General features: G+C 42.3%; 1 protein-coding gene across 1 annotated transcript in view; it reads left to right on the forward strand.

Annotated features, from left to right (window-relative positions):
* LOC140739131 (myozenin-2-like) overlaps positions 1 to 21,238 on the forward strand; it is a 50,561-nt gene extending 29,323 nt beyond the window's left edge. Inside the window, exons 4-6 of the mRNA XM_073067104.1 lie at positions 2,017 to 2,182; positions 11,709 to 11,892; positions 20,798 to 21,238. Coding sequence (XP_072923205.1) covers positions 2,017 to 2,182; positions 11,709 to 11,892; positions 20,798 to 20,984 — 537 coding nt within the window. The 3' untranslated portion in view covers positions 20,985 to 21,238. The remainder of the gene's footprint in view (positions 1 to 2,016; positions 2,183 to 11,708; positions 11,893 to 20,797) is intronic.
* The last annotated feature ends 405 nt before the right edge of the window (positions 21,239 to 21,643 follow it).

Consider the following 21,643-nt stretch of genomic DNA (forward strand, 5'->3'; position numbering starts at 1 on the left):
CATTATAGCTGATTTATTATCCCTTGCACCCCCATTCTTCTCTCCATAACCTTTGACACCCTTATGAATGACTTGGCCTCCACAGCCATCTGTGGCAATGAATTCCACAGTTCATTACCCTCTGGCTAAAGAAATTCCTCCTCATCTCCATTCTAAATGGACGTCTCTCTATTCTGAGGCTGTGTCCTCTGGTCCCGCTATAAGAAACATCTTCTCCACATCCACTCTTACTCGGCCTTTCAGGATTCGATAGGTCTCAGTGAGATTCCCCTTATTCTTCTAAACTCCAGCGAGTCCAGGCCAGATCCTGCAAATGCTCCTCATATGGTAACCCTATCATTCTTGTGAACCTCCTCATTTAGACATACACATATATGTAACGTGCCTGTTCACCCCCCCCCCCCCGCAAGTTTTCATGTTTTACTATTTTACAACATTGAATCGCAGTGGATTCAATTTGGCTTTTTAGATACTTAGCAACAGAAAAAGACTCTTTTGTGAAAACAGATCTCTACAAAGTGATGTAAATTAATTATGAATATAAAACACAAAATAATTGATTGCACCCTCTTTAATGTGACACACCAAATCATCCCAGATGCAGCCAATTGGTTTTAGAAGTCACATAATTAGTTAAATGGAGATCACCTGTGTGTTTCAATTGATTGTGGTAAAAATACTCCTGTATCTGAAAGGTCCAACTGCTGGTGAGTCAGTATCCTGGCAAAAACTACACCATGAAGACAAAGGAACACTCCAGGCAACTCCACGAAAAGGTTATTGAAAAGTACAAATAAGGAGATGGATACAAGGAAATTTCCAAGTCACTGACTATCCCTTTGAGTACAGTTAAATCAATTATCAAGAAATGGAAAGAATATGGCACAGTTGTAAATCTGCCTAGAGCAGGCCGTCCTCAAAAACTGAGCAAGAAGGGGGCTAGTGAGGGAGGCCACCAACAGACCTATGACAACTCTGGAGGAGTTACAAGCTTCAGTGGCTGAGATGGGAGAGACTGCGCATACAACAACTGTTACCCGGGTGCTTCACCAGTCACAGCTTTATGGGAGAGTGGCAAAGAGAAAGCCACTATTGAAATAAACTCACATGAAATCTCAGCTAGAGTTTGCCAGAAGGCATGTGGGAGTCTCTGAAGTCAGCTGGAAGAAGGTTCTATCGCCTGAAGAAAACCAAAATTGAGATTTTTGGCCATCAGACTAAATTTTATGGAAGGCTTCTGAAAGCAGAGGGTAAAATGAATGCAGCAAAATATGAGGAAAACCTGATGCAGTCTGCAAGAGAACTGCGACTTGGGAGAAAACCTGTTTTCCAGCAAGACAATGACCTTAAGCATAAAGCCAAAGCTACACAGGAATGGCTTAAAAACAACAAAGTGGCCAAGTCAGAGTCCAGACCTCAATCTATTTGAGAATTTGTTGCTGGACTTGAAAAGGGCTGTTCACTCACGATCCCCATGCAATCTGACAGAGCTTGAGTAGTTTTGTAAAGATTCACTCACGATCCCCATGCAATCTGACAGAGCTTGAGTAGTTTTGTAACGAAGAATGGGGAAAAATTGCAGTGTCCAGATGTGCAAAGCTGATAGAGACCTGTCCACACAGACTCAAGGCTGTAATTGCTGCTGAAGGTGCTTCTACTTAATACTGACTTGAAGGGGGTGAAGATTTTTGCATAGTAGGGTAATTAAAGGTTATGGGGAAAAGACAGGTAGGTGGAGATGAGTCAATGGCCAGATCAGCCATGATCTTATTGAATGGCAGAGCAGGCTCGATGGGCCAGGTGGCCGACTCCTGCTCCTATTGCTTATGTACTTATGCAATCAATTATTTTGTGTTTTATATTTGTTATATATAAAATATCATATGTGTACATTTTTCACACACACTCCCACTCCTCCTGAGGTTGGGATCGAACCTGTGTCTCTGGATATATAGCGACAAGTGCAGGCCCAGTGTCATCATATGTTATCTCATTCATTGCTTTCCCTCTCCACAGGGCGCTGGTCAATATGTGGACGGGTTGAAGGAGAACTACAGAACAGAGGTCCACATCATGCACCCCGGTAAAGGTTCTGGGCCAGCTGTCCCCCCCAAACCCTTCGGCAAACTCTCTGCCGCCAAGAACATCAAGGTTGTGCTGAACCCTAACATCATTGCTCCAGGTAACTTCCACCGCGCCCCAACCCCCCACCACCACGGTCATACTGAAGCAGCCATCTCTGCATACTGGCAAGATGGGTGAGGGTCGCAAAGTCAGGACCTAACAGACTAGATCTTCACCTGGGTATGGAGAAGATTATCAGAGAAAGGTCACCACTCCAGTTGGAAATGGAATCGCCCCAGACAATACTCACTGGAATTCAGAGGACTGAAAGGAGATACAACCATACAACAATTACAGCACAGAAACAGGCCATCTCGGCCCTTCTAGTCCATGCCGAACGCTTACTCTCACCTAGTCCCACCGACCTGCACTCAGCCCATAACCCTCCATTCCTTTCCTGTCCATATACCTATCCAATTTTACTTTAAATGACAATACCAATCCTGCCTCTACCACTTCTACTGGAAGCTCGTTCCACACAGCTACCACTCTCTGAGTAAAGAAGTACCCCCTCGTGTTACCCCTAAACTTTTGCCCCCTAACTCTCAACTCACATCCTCTTGTTTGAATCTCCCCTACTCTCAATGGAAAAAGCCTATCCACGTCAACTCTATCTGTCCCCCTCATAATTTTAAATACCTCTATTAAGTCCCCCCTCAACCTTCTACGCTCCAAAGAATAAAGACCTAACTTGTTCAACCTTTCTCTGTAACTTAGTTGCTGAAACCCAGGTAACATTCTAGTAAATCTTCTCTGTACTCTCTCTGTTTTGTTGACATCTTTCCTATAATTCGGTGACCAGAACTGGACACAATACTCCAAATTTGGCCTTACCAATGTCTTGTACAATTTTAACATTACATCCCAACTCCTATACTCAATGCTCTGATTTATAAAGGCCAGCGTACCAAAAGCTTTTTTAACCACCCTATTCACATGAGATTCCACCTTCAGGGAACTATGCACCATTATTCCTCGATCACTCTGTTCTACTGCATTCTTCTATGCCCTACCATTTACCATGTATGTCCTATTTGGATTATTCCTACCAAAATGTAGCACCTCACACTTATCTGCATTAAATTCCATCTGCCATCTTACAGCCCACTCATCTAACTGACCTAAATCTCTCTGCAAGCTTTGAAAACCTACTTCATTGTCCACAATGCCACCTATCTTAGTATCATCTGCATACTTACTAATCCAATTTACCATCCCTTCATCCAGATCATTAATGTATATGACAAACAACTTTGGATCCAATACAGATCCCTGAGGCACACCACTAGTCACGGGCCTCCAACCTGACAGTTATCCACCACTACTCTCTGGCATCTCCCATCCAGCCACTGTTGAATCCTTTTCAATCTTTTTATTATTGTTATTAATATCAACAAAATAAAATTGATACATAGATAATGGGATTACAAACATAGACATTTCAACTGAACATGAAAGAATACATAAGCAATGATTACAATATAAATGAGTATTCCCAAATCATGGACGATACAATATACAAATAAACAAGGCAAACCTAGGTATATCATAGTATATAATTTTAAAAAAAACAGAAAAAAAATTATGCAAAAAAAACTAATCTAATAGTCTAGTAACTAATAAGGAAAAAAAACACAAAAAGAAAAAATGGAAGAAAAAAAGGCTGTTTATAATATCTCACAAAAATACAAAATCATCAGTGTCGTCAACTCCGATCCTCTCAACATATATAAAATCGAAACTGGAAAATCAAATAGGCTTGGAACAGGGTCATATTACATCATATGAAAATATTGAATAAATGGTCTCCATATCTTTTCAAATTTAATAGAAGTATCAAATACACCACCTAATTTTTTCTAAATTTAGACATAACATAGTTTGAGAAAACCAATGAAATACAGTAGGAGGATTAATTTCTTTCCAATTCAACAAAATAGATCTTCTAGCCATTAGTGTAAGAAATGCAATCATTCGAGAAGCGGAAGAGGATAAATGGAATGAGTCCATCATTGGTAAACCAAAAATTGCAGTAATAGGATGAGGTTGTAAATCAATGTTCAATACCGCAGAAATAATATCAAAAATATCTTTCCAATATTTTTTCAAAAGCGGACATGACCAGAACATATGCCTTCTGTAAATATATTTTACCTAACCTAGGATTTTTATTCTGCCATATATATGAGGAAATTTTTGAATCAACATTAGCAAAAAAAGATTTCGGAATAAAAATTGGTACCGCTTGAAATATATATAAAAACTTGGGTAAAATAACCATCTTAATAGCATTAATCCGACCTATCAGAGATAAAGATAGTGGTGACCACTTAGTAAACAAACATTTAATCTGATCGATTAAGGGTAAAAAATTAACCTTAAATAAGTCTTTATAGTTTTTTGTGATTTTAATCCCTAAGTAAATAAAAGAGTCATTAACTAATTTAAAAGGTAAATTTCCATAAATTGGAACCTGTCTATTTAAAGGAAACAATTCACTCTTATTAAGATTTAATTTATACCCAGAAAAATCACTAAATTGAGCCAACAATGATAAAACTGTAGGAATGGATTTCTCAGGATCAGAAATAAATAATAATAATCATCTGCATATAATGATAACTTATGTATATCTGTCCCACGATTAATGCCAAAAATATTCTGTGATTCTCTGATAGCAATTGCCAAGGGTTCTAAAGCAATATCAAATAATAATGGACTAAGAGGACAGCCTTGTCTAGTACCCCGAAATAAATGAAAAAAGGGAGATCTTTGATTGTTAGTAAGCACCGAGGCTACTGGAGTATGATATATCAGTTTAATCCAGGAAATGAATGTCGGACTAAAATTAAACTTCTCAAGCACATTAAATAAGTATGGCCATTCAACTCTATCAAATGCTTTCTCCGCATCTAATGAAATAACACATTCTGAAGTGCTATGAGAAGGAGTATAAACAATATTCAATAATCTCCTAACATTGAAAAAAGAATAGCGATTTTTAATAAAACCGGTTTGATCTTCCGAAATAATTTGGGGTAATACCTTCTCCAGCCTGGATGCCAGTAACTTGGAAAAGATCTTGGAATCTACATTCAATAAAGATATTGGTCTATAGGATGCGCAGTCAGTAGGGTCTTTATCTTTCTTCAATATTAAAGAAATGGAAGCTCTATAAAAAGATTGTGGCAAATAGAACATAAGAACATAAGAGATAGGAGCAGGAGTAGATTGCCCAATCTAATTGCTTCTTCAAAAACCCTGCATAACCAAGGAGAAAGAGTAGCGGAAAAACATTTTAAAAATTCTACTGTATACCCATCTGGACCTGGTGCTTTCCCAGAATTCATTGAGGAAATAATCCCTTTAATTTCTGCATCCGTAATAGGAGTTTCTAATATTGAAAGATCAACTGATGATAATTTTGGAAAATTCAATTTCCCAAGAAAATCACACATGGTATTACGATCATGAGGGAATTCAGAATGATACAGGGAGGTATAAAAATCTTGAAATTATTTATTTATCTCATCATGGTTAACTGTCAGATCCCCATTCTCCTGATGGATCTTAGTAATTTGACGTTTAACCAAAGCATTCTTCAATTGACTAGCTAACAGTTTACCCGATTTATCACTATGTATATAAAAATCAGATCTGGTTTTCATTAATTGATTTTCAATCGAAGATGTAAGTAATAAACTATGTTCCGTTTGAAGTTCAACCCTTTGTTTGTAAAGCTCCTTACTAGGAGTGATTGAATATTTCTTGTCAATCTCTTTAATTTTATCAACCAATAAAAGAGTTTCCTTCTTAATGCGTTTTCTCAGACCGACAGAGTAGGAGATAATCTGTCCACGTATATATGCTTTAAAAGTGTCCCAGAGTGTTCCGCAAGAAATATCATCCATGGAATTAGTTGAAAAGAAGAAATCGATCTGTTCCTTCATAAATTTAATAAAGTCCGGATCTTGCAGTAAGGTAGAATCAAATCGCCATTGTCTAGCATTAGAAGCTGTATCCGTAAATTTAATAGAAAGTTTTAATGGAGCATGGTCAGAGATGGCTATAATATCATAATTACAACCAATTACTGATGGAATAAAACAAGTCAATAAAAAAATAATCAATTCTCGAGTAGGAATGATAAACATGTGAGAAAAATGAAAACTCTTTGTCCTTAGAATGCCGAAATCTCCAAATATCAAAAATTCCATTATCAGTCAAAAAAGAGTTAATACAAGTGGCTGACTTATTGGGTAAAGTCTGAGTAGATATAGATTTGTCCATTAAAGGATTTAAACAACAATTAAAGTCACCACCCATTATTAACTTATATTCATTTAGATTAGGTAGAGATGTAAATAAGGACTTAAAAAAATCAGGACAATCCACATTTGGAGCATAAACATTAACCATAGCAACCTTTTTGTTAAAAAGTAAGCCAGTAATTAACAAAAATCTACCATTTGGATCCGAAAAGATATCCTGTTGGACAAATGCAATAGAGGAGTCAATAATAATTGAAACTCCCTTTACTTTGGCATTCGAATTCGAATGATACTGTTGACCCCTCCAAAACCTAAAAAAGCGATAATTATCCTCTTTCCTCACATGAGTTTCTTGTACAAAAATAATATGAGCATTAAGTCTTTGGAATACTTTGAAAATCTTTTTCCGTTTAATCGGATGGTTTAAGCCATTAGTATTCCAAGAGACAAAATTAATGGTCTGAGCCATATTTCTGAAATCAACCCTTTGGTATATAAAGGGTTAACCAAATTATGAACTCATGCACCCAGAAGAGGAACAAAAATAAGGAGTGGACCCGGAAATGATGACATCGCGGACATTTTTGTAGTTTAAAATCAGCCCAAATGAAAAAACTGAAAAAAAACTGATATAAGAAACATAAGATTTAGAAAAAGACCTCCCACCCCCCACCCAAGAGGGAAAAAAAAGACCACCTCAGCCAAGTATAGGCTGGGAAAAGGGAAAGATGAAACTAAATCTACCCCCATATCAGCAGAAGACAACTCCGTATATAAAGGATAAAAAAAAATCCACCCAAACTCTAAAGAAATTATAATCACTATACTAAAACCAAACTTCTTAATATAATTGGTAGTAAAAAAAACCCAAAAAGAATATAATCACTAGTAACTTATAAATCGGGTTAAAACCCAAACAAACCAAAAAATTTTTAACTGTGATAGGAGATGCATTATAGGAAGAAGACGAGAGAAAAAAAAGGCGAAATAAAAAAAAGCCCAAAATATTTTAGAGAAAAAACCGCCATCTTAGTAAAAAAAAATTCACCTTCGAAGGATTAAAAATTCACCTTCGAAGGATTAATAATAATAACCAAAGATAAAGTACAGTGGTTGAAGTAAGTAAAATCTTTAACTAGAGTATAAAATATAGAGTAAACCTACACCAATAGCCAGAAACAAAATCTGGTTTTGGAAATAAAAACCATCTTGCACGATCAAAATCACTCATTTATTAGAGATGAGTGTCCGTAGCAGTAGGGAAGTTCTCCTTCAGAAAGCTTCTCGCTTCAGATGTAGAAAGAAAAACACGACGTGGAGCATTCGGAGGCGAGATTCTGAGCTTCGCAGGGTATAAGAGCGCAGGTTTTAGATTTTTCTCATAACATTCAGACATCAGAAGTTTAAAAAGAAGCCTTGCCTTCATTACTTCTGGACTAAAGTCTTCTACTAATTGAAAATTGTGATCTTGAAATTTGACCATCCCTACACGCCGATCCACACGAATAAGTTGCTCTTTAACATGCACATAATGAAATCGGACAATTACAACCGGTGGTTTAGCTGAAGCACTTGGTGATCGACGCATAATTCTGTGAGCGCGATCGAGTAACGGAGGACTGTCCGGAAATACAGAAGGGAACGCATCCTTTAAAAGATGAGCAAAGTACTTCGAGGGGTCCCCTTGTTCAATACCTTCGGGGAGACCAAGTATGCGTAGGTTCTGTCTTCTGGACCGATTCTCAAAGTCAACACTCTTGGCTTTAAGTGTTTCCACCTGTTTAATCGTCAAAAGTAAGTTCTGCTGCAGTTTTTCAATTATCAAGTCTCGCTTCCGAGCATCTTCTTGCAGAGTTGCGATTAGAACTTGCTGCTGGTTAACTGCTGAATCCGTCTTATCCATATAATCTTGAAAAGCCTTTATATCTTGTTTAAAAATTTGTCGTTGTTCTTCAAATTTTTGATTTAAAACCTCCAATAATATTTCATAAGTCAATTCAGTACACTTAGGATCGGTCTGCTTTTTCTTCCCGTTCCCATTAGGATCCTTCCCAGGTTCTCGCCCTTTAGATCTAAGAGCCATTTCTGTATTCATTTCTTCAAAAATTCACAATAAACTCTTAAAGATAAGTCCAAAAAAGTAGCAAGAATCTTTTGGTGTAGGTAAAAATAAGTTAAATAAGGGTGATCATAGGTTAAAAAAAGTAAAGGTTATGGAGCAAATCTGAAACAGTACTCACCCCATGAGCGTCTCCTGCTGACCCCTGAATCCTTTTAGTACTTCAATATTAATACCTAACGATTGAACCTTCCTAACTAACCTTCCGTGCGGAACCTTGTCAAAGGCCTTACTGAAGTCCATATAGACAACATCCACTGCTTTAACTTTCCTAGTAACCTTTTCAAAAAATTCAATAAGATTTGTTAAACATGACCTTCCATGCACAAATCCATGTTGACTGTTCCTAATCAGACCCTGTCTATCCAGATAATTATATATATCTTTTAGAAACATATATAAAATATATATGTTACAGCACAGTCCAGGTCCTTCAGCACACAATGTGCTGACGTTTTAACCAACTCTAAGATCAATCTCAATGGTTCCATTTGATATGAGAGAATGTACACAGTATACAGCCCGAAATTCTTGCTCTCCGCAGACATCCTTGAAACGGAAGAAAAACTCCAAAGAATGAATGGCAGAAAACTTTAGAACCTCAAAGCCCTCCTCCTTCCTCCCATGCACCAGCAGCAGCAAAACAGAAACCCTCCCCCCACTTTTCCCAGCAGAAAGCATCAGCCCCCCCACACACAACCCATATGATCTAGAGTCCATTATAAACTGTGGTCCATAACCCAGCAAGTCATTGGGTGTATTCAAGGCAAAGGTTGATGGATTCTTGATTAGTCCGGGCATAAAGGGATACTGAGAGAAGGCAGAAGATTGGGGCTGAGAGGAAAGTGGGTCAGTCAGGAAATGGCAGAGCAGACTCGATGGGCCAAATGGCCTAAATTTTCTACTTTATCTTATGGTCTTAATCAGAAGTCAGAGGTTTTTCCCTTGTTCTACCTCAATACACTGCGTAATGATTTTATCTCTGTAAAACAGGATACAAGACAAGCTTTTCCCTGTAACAATATTAAACAAATTTACCAATTCCAATTGATTTATTATTGTCATATTATTGTAGCAAGATGCAGTGAAAGATTTTTTTCAATATGCCATCCAGACAGATCATTCCATACATGAAGACATGAAGGCAGTATAAAGGAAAACAGAATGCAGAATAAAGTTCCCGAGAGAGTGCAGTGCAGGCAGACAATAAGGGGCAAACGGCAAGATGGGGTAGATTGTGAGTTCATCAGTTGGCATTCATTGTGTGGGAGAGGGAAGGGCTACTGCGCTGGATCAAAATAAGCTGCAGATTCTTGTAAACGTAGTCAGCTCCGTCATGGGCAGTAGCCTCTGTAGTCTCCAGGACATCTTCATGGAGCCATGCCTCAAAAGGGTGGCATCCATCATTAATGACCCCCATTACCCAGGACATGCCCTCTTCTCATTGCTACCATCAGGGAGGAGGTACAGGAGCCTGAAGATACTCACTCAATGATTCAGGAACAGCTTCTTCCCCTCAGCCATCAGACTTTGAATGGACATTGAACCCATGAACACTACCTTAATAGTTCTTGTTATTTTTATTTTTGCACTACTTAATTATTTTAACTATTATATATATACATATATAGTAATTCACAGTTCTCTGTTATCATGTATTGCATTGTACAGCTGCCTCAAAGACAACAAATTTCACGACATATGCCAGACTTATGCATGTCAACAAATATACTCAAAAGCTTCTACAGATGGACCATGGAGAGCATTCTGACAGGCTGCATCACTGTCCGGTATGGAGGGGCTACTGCACAGCACTGAGAGATGCTGCAGAGGGTTGTAAATCTAGTCAGCTCCATCTTGGGTACTAGCCTACAAAGTACCCAGGACATCTTTAGGAAGCAGTGTCTCAGAAAGGCAGCGTCCATTATTAAGGGCCTCCAGCACCCAGGGCACGCCCTTTTCTCACTGTTACCATCAGGTAGGAGGTACAGAAGCCTGAAGGCACACACACAGCGTTTCAGGAACAGCTTCTTCCCCTCTGCCATCCGATTCCTAAATGGACATTGAAGCTTTCAACACTACCTCACTTTTTTAACTATACAGTATTTCTGATTTTTGCACATTTTTAACCTATTCAATATATGTATACTGTAATTGATTAACTTATTTATTATTATTATTTTATTCATTTCTATATTATGTATTGCATTGAACTGCTGCTGCCAAGTTAGCAAATTTCATGTCATAATTTCATGTTTATTTCATGTGATAATAAACCTGATTCTGATATTAATCCTGATCTTGATTAGAGGCCTGGGGAAGAGTCTGGGGACTGCGGGGTAGAAGCTGTCCTTGAGTCTGGTGCCATAAATGAAAGAAGGGATGTGGACATTGTCTGTCCTTGGGCCTGCTGGTATGCATGGTGTAAGGGATGTGGATGTGGAGCATTGTGTGCGGTTTTGGGCTCCACAGTTAGGAAAGAATGTGCTGACGTTCTGAGGGTCCAAAGGAGATTCATGAGAATGACCCTGGGAATGAAAAGGTTAATGTATGAGGAGTGTCTGATGTTTTGGGCCTGTACTCGCTGGAGTTTAGAAGAATGAGAGAGGAATCGCAGTGAAACCTTTTGAATATTGAAAGGCCTGGACAGAGAGAACATGGAGAGGACGTTTCTAACAGTGAAGGAGTCTAGGACCAGAGGGCACAGCCTTAGAATAGAAGGAATTCCCTTTGAAACAGAGATCAGTTAAAAGAGGTTTTCTCTTGTTTCTTCCCTCAGTCCAAAGATGTACCTGTTAGAGGTTAATTGGTCATTGTAAATTGTCCTGTGATCAGAATAGTGTTAAAAATAGCTTGGTTGCTGGGGCAGCCAGTTCTGCACTGTATCTCTAAATAAAGTCAATTTCTTTTGCCAGCTCTGTGGACGGCTGTGAAGGCCAAGCCATTGGGTATATTTAAAGTGCAGGTTGGTAGGTTCCTGTCTAGTCAGGGCGTCAAAGGTTACGGGGTAAAACATAGACAAAAAAAGGCTGGAGAATGGGGTTGAGAGGGTTAATAAATCAGCCATGATGGAATGGCGGAGCAGAATCGATGGGCCAAATGGCCTGATTCTGCTCCTATGTCTTATGGTCAGCGGCTGGGAAAGAAGTGAGAGTGTGGATCAGGTTTCACTGTGCTCTCTCCTCTCTGACCAGGTTACTCTGGCCCCCTGAAGGAAATCCCGCCGGAGAAGTTCAATGTCACGGCCATTCCCAGATCCTACCGATCACCCTGGGCTGAGGCACTCGATGAGCAGGCAGACATCCTGGAAACTGTGATGACTCAACTGCCAGAGGCCCCTGCAAAGGCCGAGGCCCAGGCCTACAAGTGCTTCAACAGGTAAATCTCGGCGAGCTGCTCTTGATCCTCACGTACTCCCTCCCAACATCAGCCCACACCTCCCTCCCCCATTCCAAACTCACAGGGTTGGCTTCCACTCCGGGATGGAGCGCAAAGTCCTGGTGAAATGTCCGTTGTTTATTCCCATCCATCAACGCTGTCTGGCCTAGAACATAGAACAGTACAGCTCAGAAACAGGCCCTTCAGCCCACTATGTCATGCTGAGCCAACTAAATTAGTCATCAAATGGCCAACGAAACCAATCTCTTCTGTCTACACAATGTCCATCTCCTTCCATTTTCCTCACATTCATCTGCCTATCTAAATGTCTCTTAAAAGTCTCTCATGTATCTGCCTCTACCCCCACCCCAGGCAGCACATTCCTGGCACACACCACTCTCTGTGTATTAAAAAACTTGCCCCTCTCACCTTAAATGCATGCCCTCTGGTATTAAACATTTCAACTCTTGGGAAAAGATATTGTCTGTCTACTCTATCTATGCCTCTCATTATCTTATAAACCCCTATTGGATCTCCCCTCGGCCTTAGCCGCTCCAGAGAAAACAACCCAATACTGTCCAACATCTTGTTATGGCACATGCCCTCTAAACCAGGCAGCACCCCCTCCAAAACTTGTCATTCTTCCTATAATGGGGTGACCAGAACTATACACAATCCAGGCTGCGTTCTGGTGAACCTCTTCTGCACCCTCTCCAAAGCCTCAACATCCTTCCTATAATGAGGTGACCAGAACTCTATGAGTTTCTCGAGTGTTGTGTGTTGCACCAGTTGTTTCTGTGGTGTAGCAGTCCTTGGGCCTGCTGGTGTAAGGGCCTGCTCCAGAGACCTAGGTTCAATCCTGACCCCCGCAGCTATCTGTGTGGAGATTGTACGCTCTCCCTGTGAACGTTTAGGAATCAGAATCAGGTTTATTATCACTGACCACTATGATATGAAATTTATTGTTTTGCGGTAGCAGTATAGTGCAAAGACACTTATTGGAAATCTAGGAAGAGTTCAAGTTTTAGACCAGAAACTACAGCAACAAATAAAATTCTGCAGATGATGAAAGTCTAAAATAAAAACAGACAATGCTGGAAATACTCAGCGGGTCGACAGCATCTGTGGAGAGAGAATCAGAATCAGGTTTATTGTCACCATCCAACAGGATGTGAAATTCATGTTTTTACATCAGCAGTGCAGTGTTAAGATGTAAAATTACTATAAATAACAAAATAAATAGTGCAATAAGAGGAAATAGTGAGGTAGTGTTCATGGACCGTTTAGAAATCTGATGGCAGAGGGGGAGAAGTTGTTCCTGAAACATTGAGTGTGTGTCTTCAGGCTCTGGTACCTCCTCCCCAATGGTAGCAATGAGAAGAGGGCATGTCCTGGGTGGTAAGGGTCCTTAATGATGGATGCCACCTTCTTTAAAATTGACCTTCCAAAGTCAATCACATCACACATTTCCAGATTGAGCTCCATCTGCCACATCTCAGCACAGCCCTGCATCCTGTCAATGTCCTGTTGTAACCTACGACAACCTTCTACGCTGTCCACAACACCACCGACCATCATGTCATCTGCAAACTTACTAACCCACCCTTCCACTTCCAAGTCATTGATAAAAATCACAAAGAGCACGTGTCCCAGAACAGATCCCAGTGTAAAATCACTGGTCATTAACTTCCAGGCAGAATCCTCCCTCTGCCCTCTGTGGGCAAGCCAATTCTGTCTCCTCGCAGCCGGGTTTCCCTGGGTCCCATGCCTCCCGACTTTCTCAATGAGCCTACAATGGCAAACCTTGTCAAACATCTGACTAAACTCCATTTACACCACATGCACTGCTCTACCTTCATCGATATGTTTTGTCACAGGTTGAGCTGTACCCACTGGTAGGAGAATAACAAACAAGGGGACAGAGCTACCAAATAAGAGGCCGGTCATTTAAAACTGAGGGTGTAGAAATTTCTTCTGTCAGAGGTGATGAATCTCTGGTATCCTCTGCCCAGAAGGGTGGTGGAGGGTAATCACTAACCATAGAAAAATACTTGAACTGTCACAAGATTTTCCATTGTGTCTCAGTTCATGGGGTTGCCTCATTAGTTGGGATTGAGTTCAAGAGCCGTGAGGTAATGCTGTAGCTCTATAAAACCCTGGTTAGACCACACTGGGAGCATTGTGTTCAGTTCTCATCAGCTTATTACAGGAAGGATGTGGAAGCTTTCGAGAGGGTGCAGAGGAGATTTACCTGGATGCTGCCTGGATTAGAGAGGGTGCAGAGGAGATTCACCAGGATGCTGCCTGGATTAGAGAGGGTGCAGAGGAGATTCACCAGGATGCTGCCTGGATTAGAGAGGGTGCAGAGGAGATTTACCAGGATGCTGCCTGGATCAGGGAGGGTGCAGAGTAGATTCACCAGGATGCTGCCTGGATTAGAGAGAGTGCAGAGGAGATTTACCAGGATGCTGCCTGGATTAGAGAGGGTGCAGAGAAGATTTACCAGGATGCTGCCTGGATTAGAGAGGGTGCAGAGGAGATTCACCAGGATGCTGCCTGGATTAGAGAGGGTGCAGAGGAGATTCACCAGGATGCTGCCTGGATTAGAGAGGGTGCAGAGGAGATTCACCAGGATGCTGCCTGGATTAGAGAGGGTGCAGACGAGATTTACCAGGATGCTGCCTGGATTAGAGAGGGTGCAGAGGAGATTTTCCAGGATGCTGCCTGGAATAGAGAGGGTGCAGAGGAGATTTACCAGGATGCTGCCTGGATTAGAGAGGGTGCAGAGGAGATTGACCAGGATACTGCCTGGATTAGAGAGGGTGCAGTGGAGATTTACCAGGATGCTGTCTGGATTAGAGAGGGTGCAGACGAGATTTACCAGGATGCTGCCTGGATTAGAGAGGGTGCAGAGGAGATTTTCCAGGATGCTGCCTGGAATAGAGAGGGTGCAGAGGAGATTTACCAGGATGCTGCCTGGATTAGAGAGTGTGCAGAGGAGATTTACCATGATGCTGCCTGGATTAGAGAGGGTGCAGAGGAGATTCACCAGGATGCTGCCTGGATTAGAGAGAGTGCAGAGGAGATTCACCAGGATGCTGCCTGGATTAGAGAGGGTGCAGAGGAGATTGACCAGGATGCTGCCTGGATTAGAGAGGGTGCAGAGGAGATTGACCAGGATGCTGCCTGGATTAGAGAGCATGTCTTATGAAGACAGATTGAGTGAGCTAGGGCTTTTCTCTTTGGAGTGAAGGAGGATGAGAGGTGACTTGATAGAGGTGTGTATGATGATAGGAGGCATAGATCGAGTGGACAGCCAGAGACTTTTTCCCAGGGTGGAAATGACCAACACGAGGGGCATAATTTTAAGGGAAATGGAAGAAAGTATAGGGGGTATCTCGGAGGTGGGTTTTTTTTTACACAAAGAGTGGCGGCTGTTGGGAACAGGGTTGTGTTAGAGGCAGATCCTGCCATTAACCCTGAACTCTGCTGTCGAAGTGAATCACTTCACACTTACTGTATAGGAGAGATGCCAGAGGTAGTTTTTTTTTACACAGTGTGGTGGGTGTGTGGAACACACGGCCGGGGGCAGTGCTAGAGGCAAATACATTAGGGACATTTAAGAGACTCTTGTATGGGCACATGGATGAGAGAAAATGGAGGGCTGGGCAGGAGGGAAGGGTTAGATTGATCTTAGAGTAAGTTTAAAGGTCGGCACCACATTGTGGGCCGAAGGGCCTGAACTGTACTGTGATGTACTGTTCTATGTTCCACATTCTAGAAGTCTGGATAGATACATGGATGGGAGGGGTATAGCAGGCTACGGTCCAGGGACAAGGTCTCATTATAAGAAAGGTATGGAAGCTCTAGATGGGGTGCAGAGGGCATATCTGCTGTCTTTGTGTGAGAAGTGGCCGATGGTGTTCAATCACATCCACTTCCTTATCCAGGACCTTCCCCAGAACAAAATCTCTGGTCACCAACCTCCAGGTAGCTTACTCTCATCTACAACCACCCTCTGCCTCCTGTGGGCAGGCCAATTCTGAACTGAAGGCATGATGGGTGCATCTCCTCGGGTCCTGGACAACCAGGGAGTCCCAGCCACAACACTACCAGATCACCTATCCCGTGGCCTGTTCAAGTAACTTGTGTGCGCAGGTTTATCCTGAGGTAATTCATTAACCACACGCTCCATCTGTACACGTTGGAGACCTAACTGGTGTATTCCGGTCTGAGTGATTTCACTGCTTTGGACCGTAGTGAACATATGATCTAAACTGGGCTCAGAGTGCAGAAATAGAGATATTTGAATTTGCTATATATATAGAAATATATATTTAGAATATAAATAAAATATATAGAATATTATAAAATAATATATATATAATATAGATATATTATATATATATATAATATAATATATAAAATAAATAAAAAATAGAATATAAATAAAATAAATATAAATAAAAAATATAGAAATTGCTAACCCAATAATAATCCTTTATGGGCGGTCTCGCTGCCCTCAAGAGAAGGTAACACAAAGTCTAAACTGACCATAGAAGACCCTAAGCTGACATGTTAGTCCATGGCCACCTCTTTAGCCACAATTGAGCCACTCTCTGGGCCCTGCATCTCCTGTCCTGTATCTCTTTCACTGGGAAACAACTTCCCAGCTCTTTACCTCTTCCCTCTCCCAGTTTCACCTATCACCTACCACCTTGTACTTCCTCATCCCCTTCTTACTCTGACTTCTCATCTTCCTTTTTCTCCATTCTGATGAAGAGTCTCGGCCCACAAGGTTGACTATTTACTCTTTTCCACAGATGCAGCCTGGCCAGCTGAGTTCCTCCAGCGTTTTGTGCGTGTCTCTTGGGTTGTTTTATTCGTATACCTTTACTGGCCACACCTGTTTCCCCTTGAAGGTGGGGGTGAGCCGCCACCTTGTACTGCTGTGCTCCTTCTGGGGAAGGTGATGCCATGGTGCTGGTGGTGAGGTTCCGGGATTTAGACCCTGCAGCCATGAAGTAACAACGATGTAGCTCCAAGAACGGTGGCTGACCTGGAGGGAAGGCTGGAGATGAAGGTGTAAAGAGTGAGGCCACTTGACCATCGGGTCCGTGCTAGGAAAGAGAGTTTACAACTCAAAGTGACCATGCAGTCTCTTAACAAGACATAGGAGCAGAGTTAGAGCAATGGCCACAAAACGCTGGAGGATCTCAGCAGGTCAGGTAGCATCCATTGAAATGAACAGTCCGCTGAAGTTTTGGGCCCAGACCCTTCATCAGGACGACAAAGGAAGAGGGAAGAAACCAGAATAAGGAGGCGGAATGGAAGGAGTACAAGTTAGAAAGTGATAGGTGAAGCCAGGTGGGTGGACGAGAGGTCATTAAGTGAGAAGCTCTGAGGTGAGATGTGGAAAAGGTAAAGGGCTGATGAAGAAAGACTGTGATATGGGAGGAGAGTGGACCATGGGAGAAAGGGAAGGAGGGGAACCAGAGAGAGGTGAGAAGAGGCAAGGGGTTGCCAGAGAAGGGAGATCAAAATTAGCCCATTCAGCCCATCAAGTCTGTTCTTCCATTCGATCATGGCAAATTCATTTTCCCTCTTAAACCCACTCTCCTGCCTTTTGCCCATTATCTTTGATACCCTGACTAATCAAGAACCTGCCAATCTCCTCTTTAAATATACCCATGTAGTGCAGACCTTTTAACCAACTCCACAATCAATGTCTCTCCATTTTCCTATCATCCATATGCCTATTTAAGAGTCTCTTCGATGACCTTCATGTTATGTTGAAGCTGTATAAGATGCTGGTGACCCTGATTTCGAGTACTGTGTGTGGTTCTGGTCACCTACCAACAGGGAAGATGTCAATAAGGTTGAAAGAGTGCAGAGAAAATTTACAAGGATGTTGCCAGGACTCGAGGACCTGAGTTATAGGGAAAGGCTGAATAGGTTAGGACTTTATTCCCTGGGGTATAGGACAAAGAGGAGGGGTTTGATAGAGGGGCATAGATAGGATAATTGCAAGCAGGCTTTTTTCCACTGAGGTTGGGTGAGGCTAGAACTAGAGGTTAAGGGTAAAAGGGGAAACCACTCGGAGGATAGTGTGAGTGTGAACGAGCTGCCAGAGGTGGAAGGGGGTTGGATTTCAACATTTAAGAGAAACTTGGATAAGTACATGGATAGAAGTATGGAGGGATCTGGTCCAGGTGCAGGTCGATAGGAGCAGGCAGTTTGCATGGTCTAGATGGGCCAAAGGAACTGTTTGGACAAATAAACGAGCAGACTATTATTTAAATGGGGAGAGAATTCAAAGTTCTGAGATGCAACGGGACTTGGGAGTCCTCGTGCAGGATACCCTTAAGGTTAACCTCCAGGTTGAGTCGGTGGTGAAGAAGGCGAATGCAATGTTGGCATTCATTTCTAGAGGAATAGAGTATAGGAGCAGGGATGTGATGTTGAGGCTCTGTAAGGCACTGGTCAGACCTCACTTGGAATACTGTGTGCAGTTTTGGGCTCCTTATTTAAGAAAGGATGTGCTGACATTGGAGAGGGTTCAGAGAAGATTCACTAGAATGATTCCGGGAATGAGAGGGTTAACATATGAGGAACATTTGACCACTCTTGGACTGTACTCCTTGGAGTTTAGAAGAATGAAGGGGGACCTCATAGAATCATTTTGAATGTTGAAAGGCATGGACAGAGTGGATGTGGCAAAGTTGTTTCCCATGGTGGGGGAGTCTAGTACGAGAGGACATGACTTAAGGATTGCAGGGCGCCCATTCAGAACGGAGATGCAAAGAAATTCTTTTAGCCAGAGGGTGGTGAATCTATGGAATTTGTTGGCACAGGTGGCAGTGGAGGCCAAGTCATTGGGTGTACTTAAGCCAGAGATTGATAGGTATCTGAGTAGCCAGGGCAACAAAGGTTATGGTGAGAAGGCGGGGGAGTGGGACTAAATGGGAGAATGGATCAGCTCATGATAAGATGGCAGAGCAGACTCGATGGGCTGAATGGCCGACTTCTGCTCCTTTGTCTTATGGATGTTGTACTGTTCTATGACTCTATGTGTCAGCAACTATCAACACCTCCGGTATGCTGATCCACACACCCATCACTCTTTGTGTAATAAAACGTACCTCTGACATCCCCCTATACTTTTCTCAAATCACCTTAACCAGAGGTTCCAACCTGGGGTCCACGGACCCCGCTTAATGGCATTGGTCCACTGCATAAAAGGGGTTGCATCTCCCTGTCTTAAAAGGATGTCCTCCAGTATTAGTTATTATTTGTGTTGCCTTCAAACTTAGACAATCCATATTCACATCCATACCATTTATATATAACACAAGGGGCACTTAGAAACATAGAAAATAGGTGCAGGAGTAGGCCATTCAGCCCTTCGAGCCTGCACCGCCATTCAGTATGATCATAGCTGATCATCCAACTCAGAACCCTGTACCTGCTTTCTCTCCATACCCCCCGATCCCTTTAGCCACAAGGGCCATATCTAACTTCCTCTTAAATATAGCCAATGAACCGGCCTCAACTGTTTCCTGTGGCAGAGAATTCCACAGATTCACCACTCTCTGTGTGAAGAAGTTTTTCCTCATCTCAGTCCTAAAAGGCTTCCCCTTTATCCTTAAACTGTGACCCCTCGTTCTGGACTTCCCCAACATCGGAAACAATCTTCCTGCATCTAGCCTGTCCAATCCCTTTAGAATTTTATACGTTTCAATAAGATTCCCCCTCAATCTTCTAAATTCCAGTGAGTATAAGCCTAGTCGATCCAGTCTTTCTTCATATGAAAAGGTGGAAGGTGGAAAACGTGGCTGATGTCCTCCAGAGCGTCAGAAGGTGAGGGCAAACTGCGAGCAATATATAAGATCACGTGAGACATAATTGTGGTGCTGTGGAAGCGTAGCAGTAAGCATGGTGCTCTTAAAGCTCAGGGCGTCAGAGTTCGGAGTTCATTTCTGGTGCCGTCTGTATGTTCTCCCTGTGACCCTGTGGATTTCCTCCGGGGGCTCCGGTTTCCACCCACAATCCAAAAGGTATACTGATTAGTAAGTTAATTGGTCATTGTAAATTGTCCTGATACACAGTTCTCAAACATGCAAGAGTAATAACTATCGCAGGCCGGGCCTCAGAGATCCAATACCAATGTCCTCGGAAAGAAAGTTTATACGTCCCGTTCTGTGTGTGCACGGGTTCCCTCCGGGTGCTCCAGCTTCCTCCCACAGTCTAAAGACCTACCGGTTGGTAGGTTAATTGGTCATTGTGAATTTTCCTGTGACTAAGCTAGGGTTAAGTGGGTGGGTTGTTCTCACTGGAAAGGCTTGTTCCATGCTGTATCTAAATAAATAAATAGGGCAGGTAGAGTCTTTTCCGTAGGGTGGAAATGCCAAATACTAGGATTAAGGTGGGGGAGGGGGAAGAGTCGCAAAGTGCTGGATGATTTCAGCAGGTCAGGCAGCATCTAGAAGGGAATAAACGGTCATCATTTCAGGCCGTAACCCTTCTTCAGAACAGTTCATTTAGGGGGAACTGTTGAAGGGTCTCGGACCGATTTCCATAGATGCAGCCTGACCTGCTGAGTTCCTCCAACATTTTGTGTGTGTTGCTCTGGATTTCCAGCATCTGCAGAATCTTGTGTTTATGATCTAGGAGGTATTTTTTTTAGTGGTGGGTGCTTGGAACACACTGCAGGGGGCTGTGGTGGAGACAGACAGGAATTTGAATGTGTAGAAAATGGAGGGATATGGACAGGCAGATGGGGTTAGTTTAAACTGGCATCGTGGGTTAGTACAAGCATTGTGGACTGAAGGGTCTGTTCCTGTGCTGCAGAAACGGCAACTGATGTCTAAACAGTCACGATTTGTGTTCCTTCCCCCTTCCCCAGAGCTGCCACACCGTTTGGTGGTCCGGGCGCCTACAGGAGGCTGTCTGAGGTGAACGGCCCGGAGACCATGCTGATGCCAATGGAGCCCATCGTCGTCGAGACTCCGCGGTTCGCCAACAGGCGCTGTTTCAACCGCCTGCCCCGAGGATGGACAGGGCCTCCTCTCCCAGAATCCGTGGAACTCTGAGACCATCCTTGGTCGGCTATCTAACAATCGGAAGCCGTAAGCACATGCGACAGGTGAAGGTTTCACAGAGGGCTAGAGTGTGCCCCTAGTACAACTCTGATAACCCCTGCTTCCCCACAACTAACATACAGTACTGAATGCAATTGTACTGAACACAACTGGTTTCTGCAGTGCAAACCAGCCAAGATGTTAAACACAGCACAAACACTGTTAACCTAATATAAACTAAATAAATGTGTTGTGTATGAAACTAACGTTATTTCACTGTGTTCTCTTTCAGTTTACTGTCCAATACAACAGTTTGAGTGATGGAAATCTGGCCTTACCAAATCCATATATAAATGCCAACATTCAAAGTACATTTATTACCAAAGCATGTATGCTACTTGCAACCTTGAGATTCATCTCCTTGCCACAAAACAAAGGATCAGAGTAGAGTTCACAAAAAACACACACACCACAAACATCCACTGTGCCAAAAAGAAGGAACAAATCGTACAGACAATAACAAGCCAATAATAATCCGTAGAGTCGCAGAAAGTGAAGCCACAGTGTGGAACAGCTCAGTGCTGCGATGTTCAGCCACGGAGTGAAGAATTGTTCTTGCGGAAGTTTAGTCAGAGAGAAAGAAACACAAAAATGAGAAAGCAGCAAATATT

This window comes from Hemitrygon akajei, chromosome 15 (assembly GCF_048418815.1).
Source record: "Hemitrygon akajei chromosome 15, sHemAka1.3, whole genome shotgun sequence".
NCBI lineage: Eukaryota > Metazoa > Chordata > Chondrichthyes > Myliobatiformes > Dasyatidae > Hemitrygon > Hemitrygon akajei.